This window comes from Quercus lobata, chromosome 1 (genome assembly GCF_001633185.2).
Source record: "Quercus lobata isolate SW786 chromosome 1, ValleyOak3.0 Primary Assembly, whole genome shotgun sequence".
Taxonomy (NCBI): Eukaryota; Viridiplantae; Streptophyta; class Magnoliopsida; order Fagales; family Fagaceae; genus Quercus; species Quercus lobata.
Window position 1 is genome coordinate 6,788,716 of NC_044904.1, and position 14,224 is coordinate 6,802,939.

At 40.8% G+C, this 14,224-nt stretch overlaps 1 protein-coding gene across 1 annotated transcript; it reads left to right on the forward strand.

Annotated features, from left to right (window-relative positions):
• The first annotated feature begins 544 nt into the window (after positions 1-544).
• On the forward strand, positions 545-1,651 carry LOC115994366. Its single transcript, XM_031118490.1, has 3 exons — positions 545-931; positions 1,047-1,097; positions 1,277-1,651. Exons 1-3 carry the CDS (start codon positions 545-547, stop codon positions 1,649-1,651), a joined length of 813 nt encoding a protein of 270 aa, XP_030974350.1.
• Positions 1,652-14,224: the final 12,573 nt, after the last annotated feature.

The window sequence follows — 14,224 nt, forward strand, 5'->3', positions numbered from 1 at the left end:
AATTCCAGAAAATGTCAATGTTCCAATCCCAAGAAATATTCATTTCCCAATTCCAGAAAATGCTGATATCCCAATTCCGGAAAATAACCATATCTCTCAAACACAATTTCAAAAAGTTGATCTTGATTCTTTGGATTATGATCCTAGAACACGCAAAAAAATATGGGAATATCATGTTAATCAACGTGATGAAATTCGACAAGCTTACATTAAAAATGGTCCGCACCAACCTCCTCTAGAGACATACAAAAAAAGTGGAAAGCATAATCGTAGCTTTCAAGCTCCTTGGTTTGAATATTATTCAACATGGCTTGAATATTCTCCTACGAAAGATGCAGCTTATTGTCTACCCTGCTTTGTCTTTCATAATCCAAATGGGGTTGTGGGACAAAATATATTCACTGTTGGTGGATTTAGAAATTGGAGAAAAGTTGGGGGCAAAAATTGTTATTTTCAAGGTCATATAGGAAAAGATCCTAACTCAGCTCATAGACTTGCAGAGAAAATATGTAAGGATTTGATGAACCAATGGTAGCATTTACAAATGGTAGTTAATTATTTCACTACTGAACAAATTGCAAATAATCGGTTGCAACTAAAGACCTCAATTTTTATTGTCCAACATCTTGCCTTTCAAGCTATAGCTTTTAGAGGTCAAGATGAAAGTTTTAGTTCATCTAATCGTGGGAACTTTTTTGAATCATTGGGTATTGTGACTTTTTGGAATGAAAAGGTTGCTAAAATAATAGAAAAAACTCCCAAAAATGCAACCTACACATCACCTAGGATTCAAAAGGAAATTCTACATGTTTTCTTAGCCAAAGTGAAGAAGGCCATTTGGGAAGAAATTGGTGATGCAAAGTTTTGCGTAATGATTGATGAAACTCGTGATGAGTCCATGAAAGAGAAAATGGCTATGGTTTTTGGATATGTAGATGTAGAAGGTTTTGTGAAAGAATGTTTTTTTGGGCTTATTCATGTTGTTGACACTACGGCTTTGACCCTAAAGAAGGGAATATATTCTTTGTTATCTCAACATTGCCTAGATATACAAAATATTTGAGAGCAAGGATATGATGGAGCAAGCAACATGTGAGGTATGTGGAATGGATCACAAGCTTTGATTTTGAATGATTGCCTATATGCTTACTACATCCATTGTTTTGCACATTGCTTACAATTGGCACTAGTAAAAGTATCGAAACAAGTTGTCCCCATTAGTGGGTTTTTTCTTAAATTGCTTTTGGTGATCAAAATTGTTAATGCTTCATGCAAGTGTAATGAGCAATTGAAAGTTGTCAATGCTAATGAAATAGCACGTTTGATTGATCTTAAAGAGCTTAAGACAAGAAATGGACTTAATCAAATTGGCACTTTACAACGACCTGTAGAAACATGTTGGAGTTCACATTTTAGACCAGTTTCTAGCTTATTAAGGATGTTTACTTCAACTGTTGAAGTTTTACTAAATATAATTGATGATGCAGGTGATGGAGAACATCAGGTAGAAGTAGAGTCAGCTTATGATGGTTTAACTTCATTTGAATTTGTCTTCATCTTTCATCTTGAGAAGGAAACTATGGAGATCACTGATAAACTTTGTCAAGCTTTGCACAGCCAATCTCAAGACATTTTAAATGCCATGCATTAGGTTCATCTACGAAAGCAAGGTTATCAATTCCGTACCGTACCAGCCGGTACGGCCGGAATATATCGTACCGGCCAGCAATCCGATACGGTCGACCCCCCTGTTTCGTACCGGAAAAAATACCAACCGTACCGGCCAATTTTGGGCAATACCGGTCGGTACAGAAAAAAGTTTTTTTTTTTTTTTTTTTTAAGTTTTGTAATTTTTGAATTTTTGTTAGGACAGAATGGTAACTTATTTGTATTAACTTATTAGTATTATTTGTTTTCTTAGTATGCAATGGTAATTTTTAAGCTTTCTATTTTTTTTTTCCCTTTTAATTGATACTAAAGTCTAAAACCATGAATAATTAGTTCTGAATTGAAAAAATGTTTTATGGTAAACTTTTATAGTTATTATAATATATATATATATATATATACACACAGACACATACATACATACATACATACATACATACATATATATATATTTATTTATTTATTTATAAATATAAAAAATAGCGATAAACTCGAAACGGTACACCGGTATTGACCGGTATCCGAAATATATCGTACCGGTGACCAAACCGGTACGGCCTCCGGTACGGTATTGACATCCTTATACAAAAGCACTTATCCAAAAATTTAGAGATGATGGATGGGATGACTTACTCACCACTATGATATCATTTTGTGAGAAGCATTGCATTGATGTCCTAGATATGAATGCTTCTTATGTTGGGAGGCAAGGTCGAGCTTGTAATCAATAAGATAACATTACAATTGAGCATCATTATCAAATAAATATTTTTTATGCTGCAATAGATTCTCAACTACAAGAACTAAATCATCAGTTTAATGAAGATGCAATGGAGTTACTTAGGCTTAGCTCAGCTTTAGAACCTCGAGAGGCATTAAAATCTTTTAGAAGTAGTGATCTTTTTTTGTTGGTAAAGAATTTCTATCCACAAGATTTCATAGATTATGACAATAAGTGTTGGAGAAGGAGTTTTATCATTTTGAGCATAATGTAGTCCAGGATCCAAAGTTCAAAAAATTGAAAAGTTTATCTGAGTTGTGTAAATGGTTAGTGAGAACTGGAAATTCAGAACACTACAAACTTGTTTATAGAATGGTGAGACTTGTGCTTACTCTTCTAGTTTCTACTGCTACTTCAAAGCAAGCATTTTCAGCTATGAAGATTGTCAAAACTGATCTTCGAAACAAAATGGAAAATGATTTTTTGACGGACTCTTTGATGTTATACATTGAAAAGGATGTAGCTTTGACATTTAGTTTGGATTCAATCGTAGATGATTTTGAAGATTTGAAAGAGCGTCAAGTTCCCTTTTCATAGATGATTGTATTAAGAAACAATAGTGCTTTGTGTCTTTTGTTTTTGTTGGTAGATGACTGTATCTTAATATATTAAGAAACAATGATTTTTGGGTATTTGTCTTGGTTGATAGTTTATTAATACAATATGGATGCATATTTGAAAATTTTCTTTTCGCTTATCTCCGACCCCCCCCCCCCGCCCCCAGCTTGAAATCTTGAGTCCGTCCTTGGGCATACATGAGTACCTTACACCTTCCCACGACATAATTTGACCCCGAACTCGTCTTTGGTGGACATAGATCATTTTTCTTATCCATTGAGTCAATCAAATAAAAAGAGTTTTTATTTCTTGTTTTGTTTTCCTTTAAAAATAAAATAAAATAAGTTGTGACTCCTTCACTCTTCAAAAACCATGATTTTTAATAAAAAATCTCAAACACATCTTTTTTTTCCCCCCTCTAAAAACCCTTCCAAAGGGGCGTTGTCATGTGGCGGGTGTCCACAATTAGCTTGTGAATTTCTTATGTAGCTTACATTTTCAACTTTGGAGTGATCTGAATAAGCTGCATAATTAGCATTATTGTACTTTAGACCTAGAAAATCAAATAATCTATTTACTAGTTAGGATTGCTTTTTTGTGAACTTGGATAATTGGTCACCAATGAGAGATAAAAAATAAAAAATCATTTGTTTAAAACTCATAAAATAATATCTTATTTAGCAAGCATTTCTGCATTAGATTCTTGTGCTCCATACAAGTTACATAATTTAAAGAGCGCAAAAATGGAAAATAAATTATCTTCAGTTCATTGTTTGGAGACTATCCATTGCTAATAGATAATTCATAATTTGAGCATATTTCATCTACTTCTTGAGGAAATTCTTGAACCAACGGGCAGCATATTTGGGGTATCTTTTATTCTCATTTACGTAGTCTACAAAGTTGATTCTGAATCTAACAGTGTAACCAAAGGACCACTCAAAATTGTCCAATAATGACCATGCAAAGTGATGATGTTCTGAAATTGTTAGTGAGTTGTAGGCTCTAAGTCGCTTCAATGGGTACTTGTGAATAAGAACAAAAGGACCAAACAGAAGGCACCGGTGTGGTACCAGCCAAAAACCCTCCGAAGGTCAAGTTAGTGAATGAGAAGTCTCTATGAACTCTATAGTGAGAGAGTTAGAGAGTTTCTGCGTACTTGAGAAAAGTGGAGGTCTGGTGTTTATATAGCAGCTGGTGGGAACCAAGATCCCTTGAGAGTGGGGATTTTTTCCTTATGGGGAAGATCTGGTTCTAGGGTTTCCGAGATTTTAGGGTGTCTTTCCATATAAGGGAGATATGAATCTGTAGCAGGTCCATCTTGTGTGATTAGCAAGATGTTTCCTTGTGTGAATTTCTATGAGGGTCAAGTAAGTCCATGCCAAACCCGTCGGCTCTCGATTCTCCCTGTCGGCCTTCCATTTGCCTTTCGGATGTTCCGCCTCGTTAGGATTCAATGTGGCCTCATCACTTTTTATGTTGGCACTCTAGTCCCTCCGTCAGGCTGTGAGTTTGAGGAATATTTAACCTCGTCCCCAGAAAGGGAACAGTCTGCTCACTCCCTTGCTGAGGAGGAAGAGGAGTATGAAGAAGATAAGGGGAAGGCTATGAGTGACAAGGATGAGGAAGGAAAGGAAGAAGGAGAACGCGAGGGGAATTATGAGGGCAACAAAGGGTGTTGACAAGGAAGGGAAACGTCAAGAGGTTGGTGATGGTCCTAGGCCTTTCATCCTTCCCTTTATATGGACGGTGAATGACTTCTACCCAACCATGTCGCCAAATGTTTTTAACAAACTTCGCAATCGTTTCCAAATCCTAGATAGTATTCCCATTTGTCTACCAAGGAAATAAGAAAGGTGTTACTCTGGAAAGATAGTAGACCTCGGTATGTATGATGCCATGTTTGCTACAAGTCTGAGGTTGCCACTGATGGAGTTGCACTGTCAGCTAGCTAACTATCTTGGGTTATCCGTCAGCCAAATAGCCCCAAATGCGTGAAAGATATTCTTAGGGGCCGAGGTGATATGAGGTCAGCTGAGTGGTGGCAATTGTCGCCTTACCCTTGACGATTTCTTCCACTGTTGTAAGCCCCAATAAATTACCTTGTCAAATGGCATTTATCATTTCTTAGCGAGGAAGACGTCGCTTAGGTTGGTGTCAAAAATACCTGATTTGAATAGAAACTGGAAGAAAAGATAATTTTTTGTTCAGGAGACAGATTGGGTGTGTAGACTTGAAGAGTGGGATAGCATGCCCGACGGGTTCAATAATACCTAGGGTATTGTTAGGGAGTCAGGTGTGTTGTCTGCCCCTTTTTCTTTTTTACGTCATCTACTTCTCCTAATACTTATATATATTTCTTGTTGTTTCCAGCCCAGATCCGTCCAGAGATTACCGACGAGTAGGAGAGCTTCATTAGGCGCATCTTGGAGATCCCCTTTAAGCAGAGGAAGTGGAAGGATTTAGTTACACTTGATACTATCCACACCTTCTGTGGTGGTCCAATGCCGAAGCCAGAAGCCTGTCGGTTACAAGCCTTCTCCCACTGTCGTAAGTTCTCTTTACTTGCTTACCTGTTGTGCATATCTACTTTTGTTTTACTCTCGTCGTCTTTATTTTTTTTTTTTTGTTCTTCAGAGATGGATGTAGGAAGGCAGAAAGCATTGGTGAGGAAAGCTGCCGCTATGCGTAAGCAGAAGGAGTAGGCGTTAAGGTTGGCTCCTAATGTGGCCCTAAAGCCACACTTAAGAGAAAGAATGATGCCAAGGAAGACCATCCGTCAAAGAAGGGGACGAGTCAACCGATTGAGGAGCAACAACCGAAGGCTCCATTGCCTCCTCCTCCCCCTGGTCATGGAGCCGGGAAGGGTTTGATGATCAGGAAAGGACTCGTTGCTCCTAACCCCGTCCAAAGGCTAGTCACTCACAAGGATTATGCCGGAAATGGTCACCTCAATCATCAAGGAGACGGACCTAGATCCTTGTAGTGAACACTCTTTGGAGGATTTGGGGGCTTTTAGCCTCTACGACCTATCAAGGGTATGTCCCTATCACTTATATTTTATACTTCAAAATATTTCCTCCCGATTTTAACCGTCATGCTTTGTTTAGGCATTGGTGCATATAAAGGCCCTTCAGGATAGGTGTGTGGCCAGTGAAGGGGTGATCTGACAGTACCGCAAATGTCAGGAGATTGAGAAGAAGGAGAGAGCACAATACTCGGAGGCCGTCTGTACCCTCAATTAGGAGTTGACGACCAAGACTAAAGTGTTCACGGAGGAGACCTATTGGCTCGAGGAGGCGAAGAAAGCAAAGACCAACTGACGGAGTTAGCTACTTTTTGTAAGTAGATGGAGAAAGCCAGAGTCGACGCCGTGGCGGAGTTCCATATTTCTCAACCCTTCTTTGATGCGTGTGGCATCTACTATGGTGACGGGTTCAAGGATTGCTTGAAGCAAGTGAAAGCCGCTTATCCCAACCTCAACTTTTCCCAGATCATAATAAACAACACAGTCTTGCCAAAGCCTGGAGGAGATGACACCATCAGCGATGAGACCATTGACTTTGTTCACATGATTGAGCAGGAGGTGAAGGACACCGACGGCGTGGTCATCACCCAACCTACCCCAGACGATCCTGACGTTGTTATGGTCCTGTCTGCTGAGAATTCAACTGTTGCTAAAGGTCTGCCCAGCATGAACCCAACCACTCCTAATGCTCCTCCATCTTGATTTTTCTTTTCCTTTGTATTTAAGGTTTTTTTTTTTGGTAGAATTATTTGTAAGACAGTAATTAATGCCCCCTTTTTTTTGGGTTTTTATGTAAAAACATTTACCTGTTTAGGCTACATTTACTATTTTTATCCATTGCCCATACTTATATTTTGTCTTCATTTCAATCGTGTATGCCTCTGTTGTAGTGGTACTATTGACATTTCATTCTATCTGTCCACCCTGTAGGTAGGGCTTAACGTAATTTTGGGACCAGGTACCTGTCGATATCCTTAATCCTCCATCCATCCCAAAAGTAGGACTTAATAAAAAATTTTAAGACTAGATACCCATTGGTATCCTTGGTTGTCCGTCCACTCCGTAGGTAAGACTTGGTAAAATTTCTAAAACCAAGTACCCGTTGGTATCCTTGGTTGTCCGTCCACCCTGTAGGTAGGACTTGGTAGAATTTCTAAAACTAGGTACTTGTCAATATCCTTGGTCGTTCGTCCGCCCCATAAGTAGGACTTAGCGTGGTTTAGATGGTCCACTGAAGGGTAGAGAGTAGAGCAACATTTCTGATAATGCAACCAAGTCTTATTAATAATAAAAATATCTAAAAAGAAACTCGACATCTTTTGACATTTAACTTTTGATATAAAAATGGAAAAACGAAAAGAAAGAGATAAAATAAGTTGCATCCGACTACTAATAGTACTTCCTTAAGTGCTCGATGTTCTACGGGTGATGAAGCCTCTTCCCGTTGAGGGTTTCCAAGTAGTAAATCCCCTTCTTGTGGCAGTTGGCGATCTTGTAGAGTCCCTCCCAATTGAGGCCCAACTTACCCTGTGAGGGATCTCTGGTGGCTATTGTTACCTTCCTTAGGACCAAGTCCCCGATCTGAAAATGACGAGACTTAACCTTGGTGTTGTAGTGCCTTGCCATAAAGTCCTGATAACGAACCATCCCCTATTCTACCGTTGCTCTGACTTCCTCAAGAAGATCTAACTGTGGGTGCATCCCTTCTTCGTTACTTCCTTCATAATGATGTGATACTCGATGGCTGGTCAGTCCTACTTCTGTCGGGATGACGGCCTCGTGTTTGTATGCGAGGCGGAAAGGTGTTTCTCCTATAGGTGTGTGAATCGTTGTCCTATAAGCCCGCAGGATACCGGGTAACTCATCTGGCCATATGCCCTTTGCCCCCTCAAGCCGAATCTTGATTATCTTCAGTAGGGATCGATTTGTGACTTTAACTTGTCCGTTGGCCTAGAGGTGAGCAGGAGAGAAGTAATGATTCTTGATCTCCAACTATTGGCAAAAATCTCTAAATGCATCATTGTCGAATTGCTTTCCATTGTCAGAGACGATGACCCTGGGAATTCTGAAGTGGCAAATGATGCTTCTCTATTTGAAGCTTCAGACATTTTTCTCTATAATAATGGCCAATGGTTCTACCTTGACCCATTTGGTGAAGTAGTTGATCCTTATAAGGAGGAACTTGAGCTACTGTATGGCGATGAGGAAGGGTCCAACTGTGTCCAATCCCCACTAGGCGAAAGGCTGAGGGGCGCTCATCGGTGTAAGTTCCTTGGTTGGTTGCCATATGATATTGCTGAAGCATTGGCACTTGTCACACGTCCTTACGTAGGACTGGGCATCCTTCTACATAGTGGGCTAATAATATCCAGCTCGTATCAACTTATAAACCAGCGAGTATGCTCCCGAATGGTTCCTGCATATCCCTTCGTGTACTTCTCTCATGACATAGTCTGTTTCATCAGGGATCAGGTACCTTAGATACGAACGAGATAAACCCCTTTTGTAAAGGACATCTCCCATCATGACTAAACGTGAAGATTGTATCTTCAGCCTATGAGAAGCGTCGTAATCTTCTGGCAATGTCCCATTCCTAAGGTAGGATATGATCAGTGTCATCCAGTCAAGAGGGGGATACTTGTACTTCCATTTTGTAAATGGCAAGGGAATATTGGATGAAGGATAGTACCTAACTAATGACATCTGTATACTCAGCGAATGCTACTTTGTCCAAATGGTCTACCTATTCATCTCTTCCCTTGGGATTTGTATGAACTTAACTGAGAATTTCTCGCTCATCTTGCTTTTGACCATGCTCAAGTATTCTTTCATTTGTTCCCCTTTTGCCTTGTAATCACCATTAATGTATCCAACCATAACTTGTGAATCGTAGTGTATGATAGTTGCTTTAGCTAAGTCAAGGCCTAAGAGGACTGCTTCGTATTTGGCCTCATTGTTGGTTGTTGAGAACTGGAGGCGGACCGCACATTCTATTGTATCTTTCTTTGGTGATCGTAGCATGACCCTAGCTCTTTCAGCTCGTTGGTTAGATGAACTGTTTGTCCATATCATCCATGCCATTGATTTCTCCTCTTCATCTTTCCCTGTCGTGAATTTAGTAATGAAATCAACTAAAGCCTGTGCTTTGATTGCAGTCTTGGGTCAATATTGGACATCAAACTCGTCGAGCTTAATCGCCTATAGAACCAGTTGTCCTGTTGCATCCGGGTTGTTCATCATCTTTCGCAGCGGCTTATCTGTTTGGACTCTATGGTGTGCACTTGGAAGTACGGCCTGAGTTTCTGAGCAGCTGTGATCAGTGCGAAGGCCAGCTTTTCCATCGGGGGATATCTCCCTTCAGCTCCCCAAAGTGCCCGACTGGTGTAGTATATGGGTAATTGCACCCAATCTTCCTCCTGTATAAGAGAAGAACTAACGGTCGTTGGGGATACAGCTAAGTAGAGGGTGAGCTCTTCACTAGGCTTAGACAAACTGAGCAATGTTGGGGATGCGAGGTATGCCTTCAGTTCTTCAAATGCCCCCTAGCACTTGTCGGTCCACTCGAAAGCCTTCCTTAGCACCTTAAAGAGGGTAAACACTTGTTCATTACCCTAAAGACAAAACGGTTAAGGGCTGCAACCTTGCCATTCAAGCTTTGCATCTCATTGATGTTCTTTGTAGGAACTATCTACATTATAGCCCAAACCTTGTTGAGATTAGCTTCCACCCCATGCTGTGACACCATAAAGCCCAGGAACTTCCTTGATGCCATGCCAAACACATAGTTACTGGGGTTGAGCTTCATATCGTAGAGGCGAAGGGTATTGAATGTTTCTCGAAGGTTGTCTAAATGGCTTACTTCTCGTGTGCTCTTTACGAGCATGTCATCTACATATACTTCTACATTTCACCCAATTTGCTGTGTGAACATCTTGTTCACAAGTCTTTGGTACGTTACCCCTGCATTCTTTAATCCAAATGGCACGACTTTGTAGCAGAAGAGTCCTTAGCTCGTGACAAATGAGGTTTTCTCTTGGTCTGCTTCATCCAACCTGATTTGATTGTATCCAGAAAAGGTGTCCATGAAACTCCGCTATTGGTGGTCAGCCATCAAGTCCATAAGGAGGTCAATGCGTGGGAGTGGATAGCTGTCCTTCAGGCATGCTTTTGTTTAGGTCAGTGAAATCCACGCACATTCTCCACTTATTATTTGCTTTTTTGGCTATGACTACGTTGGCCAACCATTCGGGGTAGTAGACTTCCCTAATGAAACCTGCCTCCAGTAGTTTGCGTACTTCTTCAACTATCCCTTACTTGGGCGAAGACCCTCTTCTTCTACCGAACTGGGTGGATGAACAGGCATACATTGAGCTTATGTACCATGGTACTAGGGCTAATCCTTGGCATGTCCTCGTGACTCCAAGTAAAGACATCTCAATTGGTCTTCAGGAAGAGGGCAAACTCTTCACTAACCGAAGGGTCGGCTTGTGTGCCAATACACGTGGTTCGGCTTGGGATGTTGTCGTCTAAGGAGACTTCCTCTAGGTCTTCCATGGGTTCTACTGTTACCCTTCTCTCTTCAATGTTCAACGCTTATAGGTGATCATCCATTTCTAGCATGGAGACTTAACATTCGCGAGCGGCCATTTGGTCCCCTCGTGCCTCCCTTATCTCATACTTCACTGAGAACTTTACTAGCAGGTGGTATATGGATGTAGTTGCCCTCCATATGTTATGCGTGGGTCGACCAATGATGGCATTGTAGGCAGAGGAGCAATTAACTACAAGAAAACTAACCTCCCTAATGAGTTGTTGAGGGTATGTCCTAATGGTTACTGGCAAGGTGATGGTCCTTATAGGGAAGATCTTGGTGCCACTGAAACCTACTAATGTTGTGTCTGATGGTAGGAGGCATTCTCTGTCAATCCTCATCTACTGGAATTCTGGGTAGTAGAGGATATCTGCTGAGCTCCCTTTATCTACTAGAATTTGTCGGGTATTGAAATCTGCAGTTGACAGGTTGATAACCAAGGCATCGTTATGAGGGTGGTGTAGTCACCTAGCATCGTCTTCTATGAAACTGATGACTGGGTTGTCAACCCTTGCTAGCTTTGGAGGCCATCTGGAGATTTGGACGCTTTGCACCATACGTAGATATGTCTTCCTTGCCTTTTTAGATGATCCTCCTATGGTGTTTCCTTCTACAATTATCCTTATTTCTCCGAGCAAGGCTTTGGGCCTTTCTTCAGCCCGTCGGTTGGGCTCGGGGTCCCTTGGCAGGTTTTCGATCTGCTGCTTGAGGTCATAGCACTCAGAGGTGTCATGCCCATGGTCTCGGTGGAAGCGACAATACTTGTTTCGGGGCCTTTTGCTTGGATCACCCTTCAGCTTTTCTGGCCATGTCAGCACTGCATCATCCCTTATCTGCTTAAGGACTTGATCCAGCAGGGTATTCAAGGGGTGAAGTTTACCATCCTTCCCATCGGGTTTCGATCTCCTATCTTCCCTTCACTCATTCGGCCAGGCTACCTTTCTACTTTTGTTTAGACGAAGGTCATCTTGCCATTGTCTTTTCCTTGGCTCGTCCCTTCAGGCTATCATCGCGTCTTCGGCATTCATGTATTTTGTGGCTTTGTATAGCGTCTCGGCCATTGTCTTTGGATCATTTTGTGGAGGGAGAAGAGAAACTCCCCTAGTCATAACCCACAGGTGAAGGCAGTGACAAGGACTTTGTCGTTGACTTTGTCAATTAGGAGGGCCTTTTTGTTGAAACAGGTTACGTATGACATTAGGCTTTCATCTTCCCACTACATAATACTTAGTATGGCTGCTGAGGATCTTCTGTATCTTTGTCCCCTGATGAAGTGCGTGACAAAGTGTCCACTCAACTCCTTGAAGGTGGAGATAGAATTTGGGGTAAGTTTGCTGAACCATACCCTTGCTGGCCCTTTCAAAGTAGTAGGGAAGGTCCTGCACATTATTTCATCTGCAAGTACATGAGGGTTTTGAACGACTCCAAATGGTCTAGTGGGTCTTGCGACTATCATATGCCTCCACCTATGGCATTTGGAACTTGGCCAGAATGGGGAAAGAAGTCACATGTGTAGTGAAGGGTGAGTTAGTCCGCTAGACTAGTTCGTCCAAGTTGGTGAATGCTTGTCCTCTCAGGGCATTCATCATCATGTCCATTTTTTCTTTCGTCGTTTGCATCTCTTGTGCCATGCGCAACACGCCGACTTCCAGCTCGAAGGGACGACTAGTATCCTGTTGATCTCATCTACTAATGGCATTGCTTTCCTCTTGGTCATCCCTTTCTTGGTGATCATTCATCGGGGGATGATTGTTGTCACGTTCGTCCCTATCTTGTCTGCTCTTGATCATTTTTTTGCTCTAGCTGTCATTCCAACTTATGGTTTTGCTGAGTGAGCAATTCAACCGTTGCAGCAAAGGTTTGTACCTACCTCTCCAATATGCTTGGCGGGTTCCCGGTCTCTTGGTTGGTAGTGGCCATTGATCGTGTCAGGACCATACAACTCTTTGTCTTTGAAACGGTGATATGGCTTATCACTCGTTTCCCACAGACAGCGCCAACTGATGATGTTATGAAATCATTAGTGAGTTGTAGGCTCCAAGTCGCTTCAATAGGTACCTGTGAATAAGAACAAAGGGACCAAACAGAAGGCACCAGTGTGGTACCGGCCAAAAACTCTCCAAATGTCAAGTTAGTGAATGAGAAATCTCCATGAACTTTATAGTGAGAGCTAGAGAGTTTCTATGTACCTGAGAAAAGTAGAGGTCTGGTGTTTATATAGTAGTTGGTGGGAACCAAGATCCCTTGAGAGTGTGGATTTTTCCTTATGGAGAAGATCTAGTATTAGGGTTTTCAAGATTTTAGGGTGTCTTTCCATATGAGGGAGATATGAATCTGTAGCAGGTCCATCTTACGTGATTAGCAAGATGTTTCCTTATGTGAATTTTTGTGAGGGTCAAGTAAGGCCATGCCAAACCCGTCGACTCTCAATTCCCCCCGTTGTCCTTTCATTTGCCTTTCGGATAGTATGCCTTGTCAGGATTTAGTGTGGCCTTGTCGCTTTTTATGCCAGTGCTCTAGTCCTTCCGTCTGCTCTTGAAGGACCGATGGACCTGTAGGCACCGGCGGTTACTCTTGTATGACGTGTCTGGTTCTTAGTAAAAACATCTCTTTCACAAAGTGTCCTTTAACACTTGCACCATCCCTATATATACCAAAGAAAGAAGTGAAATCCAGTTAGAATTCTATAATTGTGTAATTGTGTTTGAGAGAGAGAGAGAGAGAGAGAGAGAGAGAGAGAGAGCTATTTCACTTACTTGATAGCCCTATGAAGATACAAAAGATGTTTACGGTAATAGTCAAATCTTTGGGGGACAATAAGGGCTTCCTTGAGTGACAAGGTGGCATTATTGAACTCATCAATTCCTACAAATATAGTTGGGAGAATTTAGTTTCAAATGGAAATCTAATAACTACCAATAGCATTCCAATTTTTCATGACCTTATGGGATAATGTAAGAAAAAAGAAGTTAGAGGAAATTACCATTCTCAGTGATGTAAATTAGTGGATTGTGATACTTGCTCTTTATGTAGAGCAAAAGATCTTGAAATCCTCAAGGATAAACATGGAGCCAACTTGAAGCAACCTGCAATTCTTTAGGGATACTATCTTAAGGCCAAAACACAATGTGTTCATCTTTTCTTTTCTTCTTTTTTTTTTCTAGGAAACAATGTGTATATCTTTAATTGCAACATAAAAGATTAAATTTTTTTTTAAGATATTCATCATGTCAGTTATATGGCATCAATCATATTATAATTATTTAGTGCCATCAATATACTAAAACAAAAATGTTGTTTGTTTTTTTCCTCTAACTACTAAAACAAAAATGTTGATATGTATTTTGCTAGCTGGTACATACTAGGGACCAATGGGGATCCCATTCCGTGAAGCTACAAAACAAATGGTCTAGTTATTATTACCATATTAGATACATAAGAAACTCATAAGAATGGCTTCGGGTGTTGAATTTGAACATACTAGTAAGATTAGCACTAGAATCTGATAGGCCAAAAACGTATTGACTTCTTGTGATGAATTAATTGATTAATTAGCCAAGTTTATTAGTTAATCAAATTAACACGCAATTGTACGTGG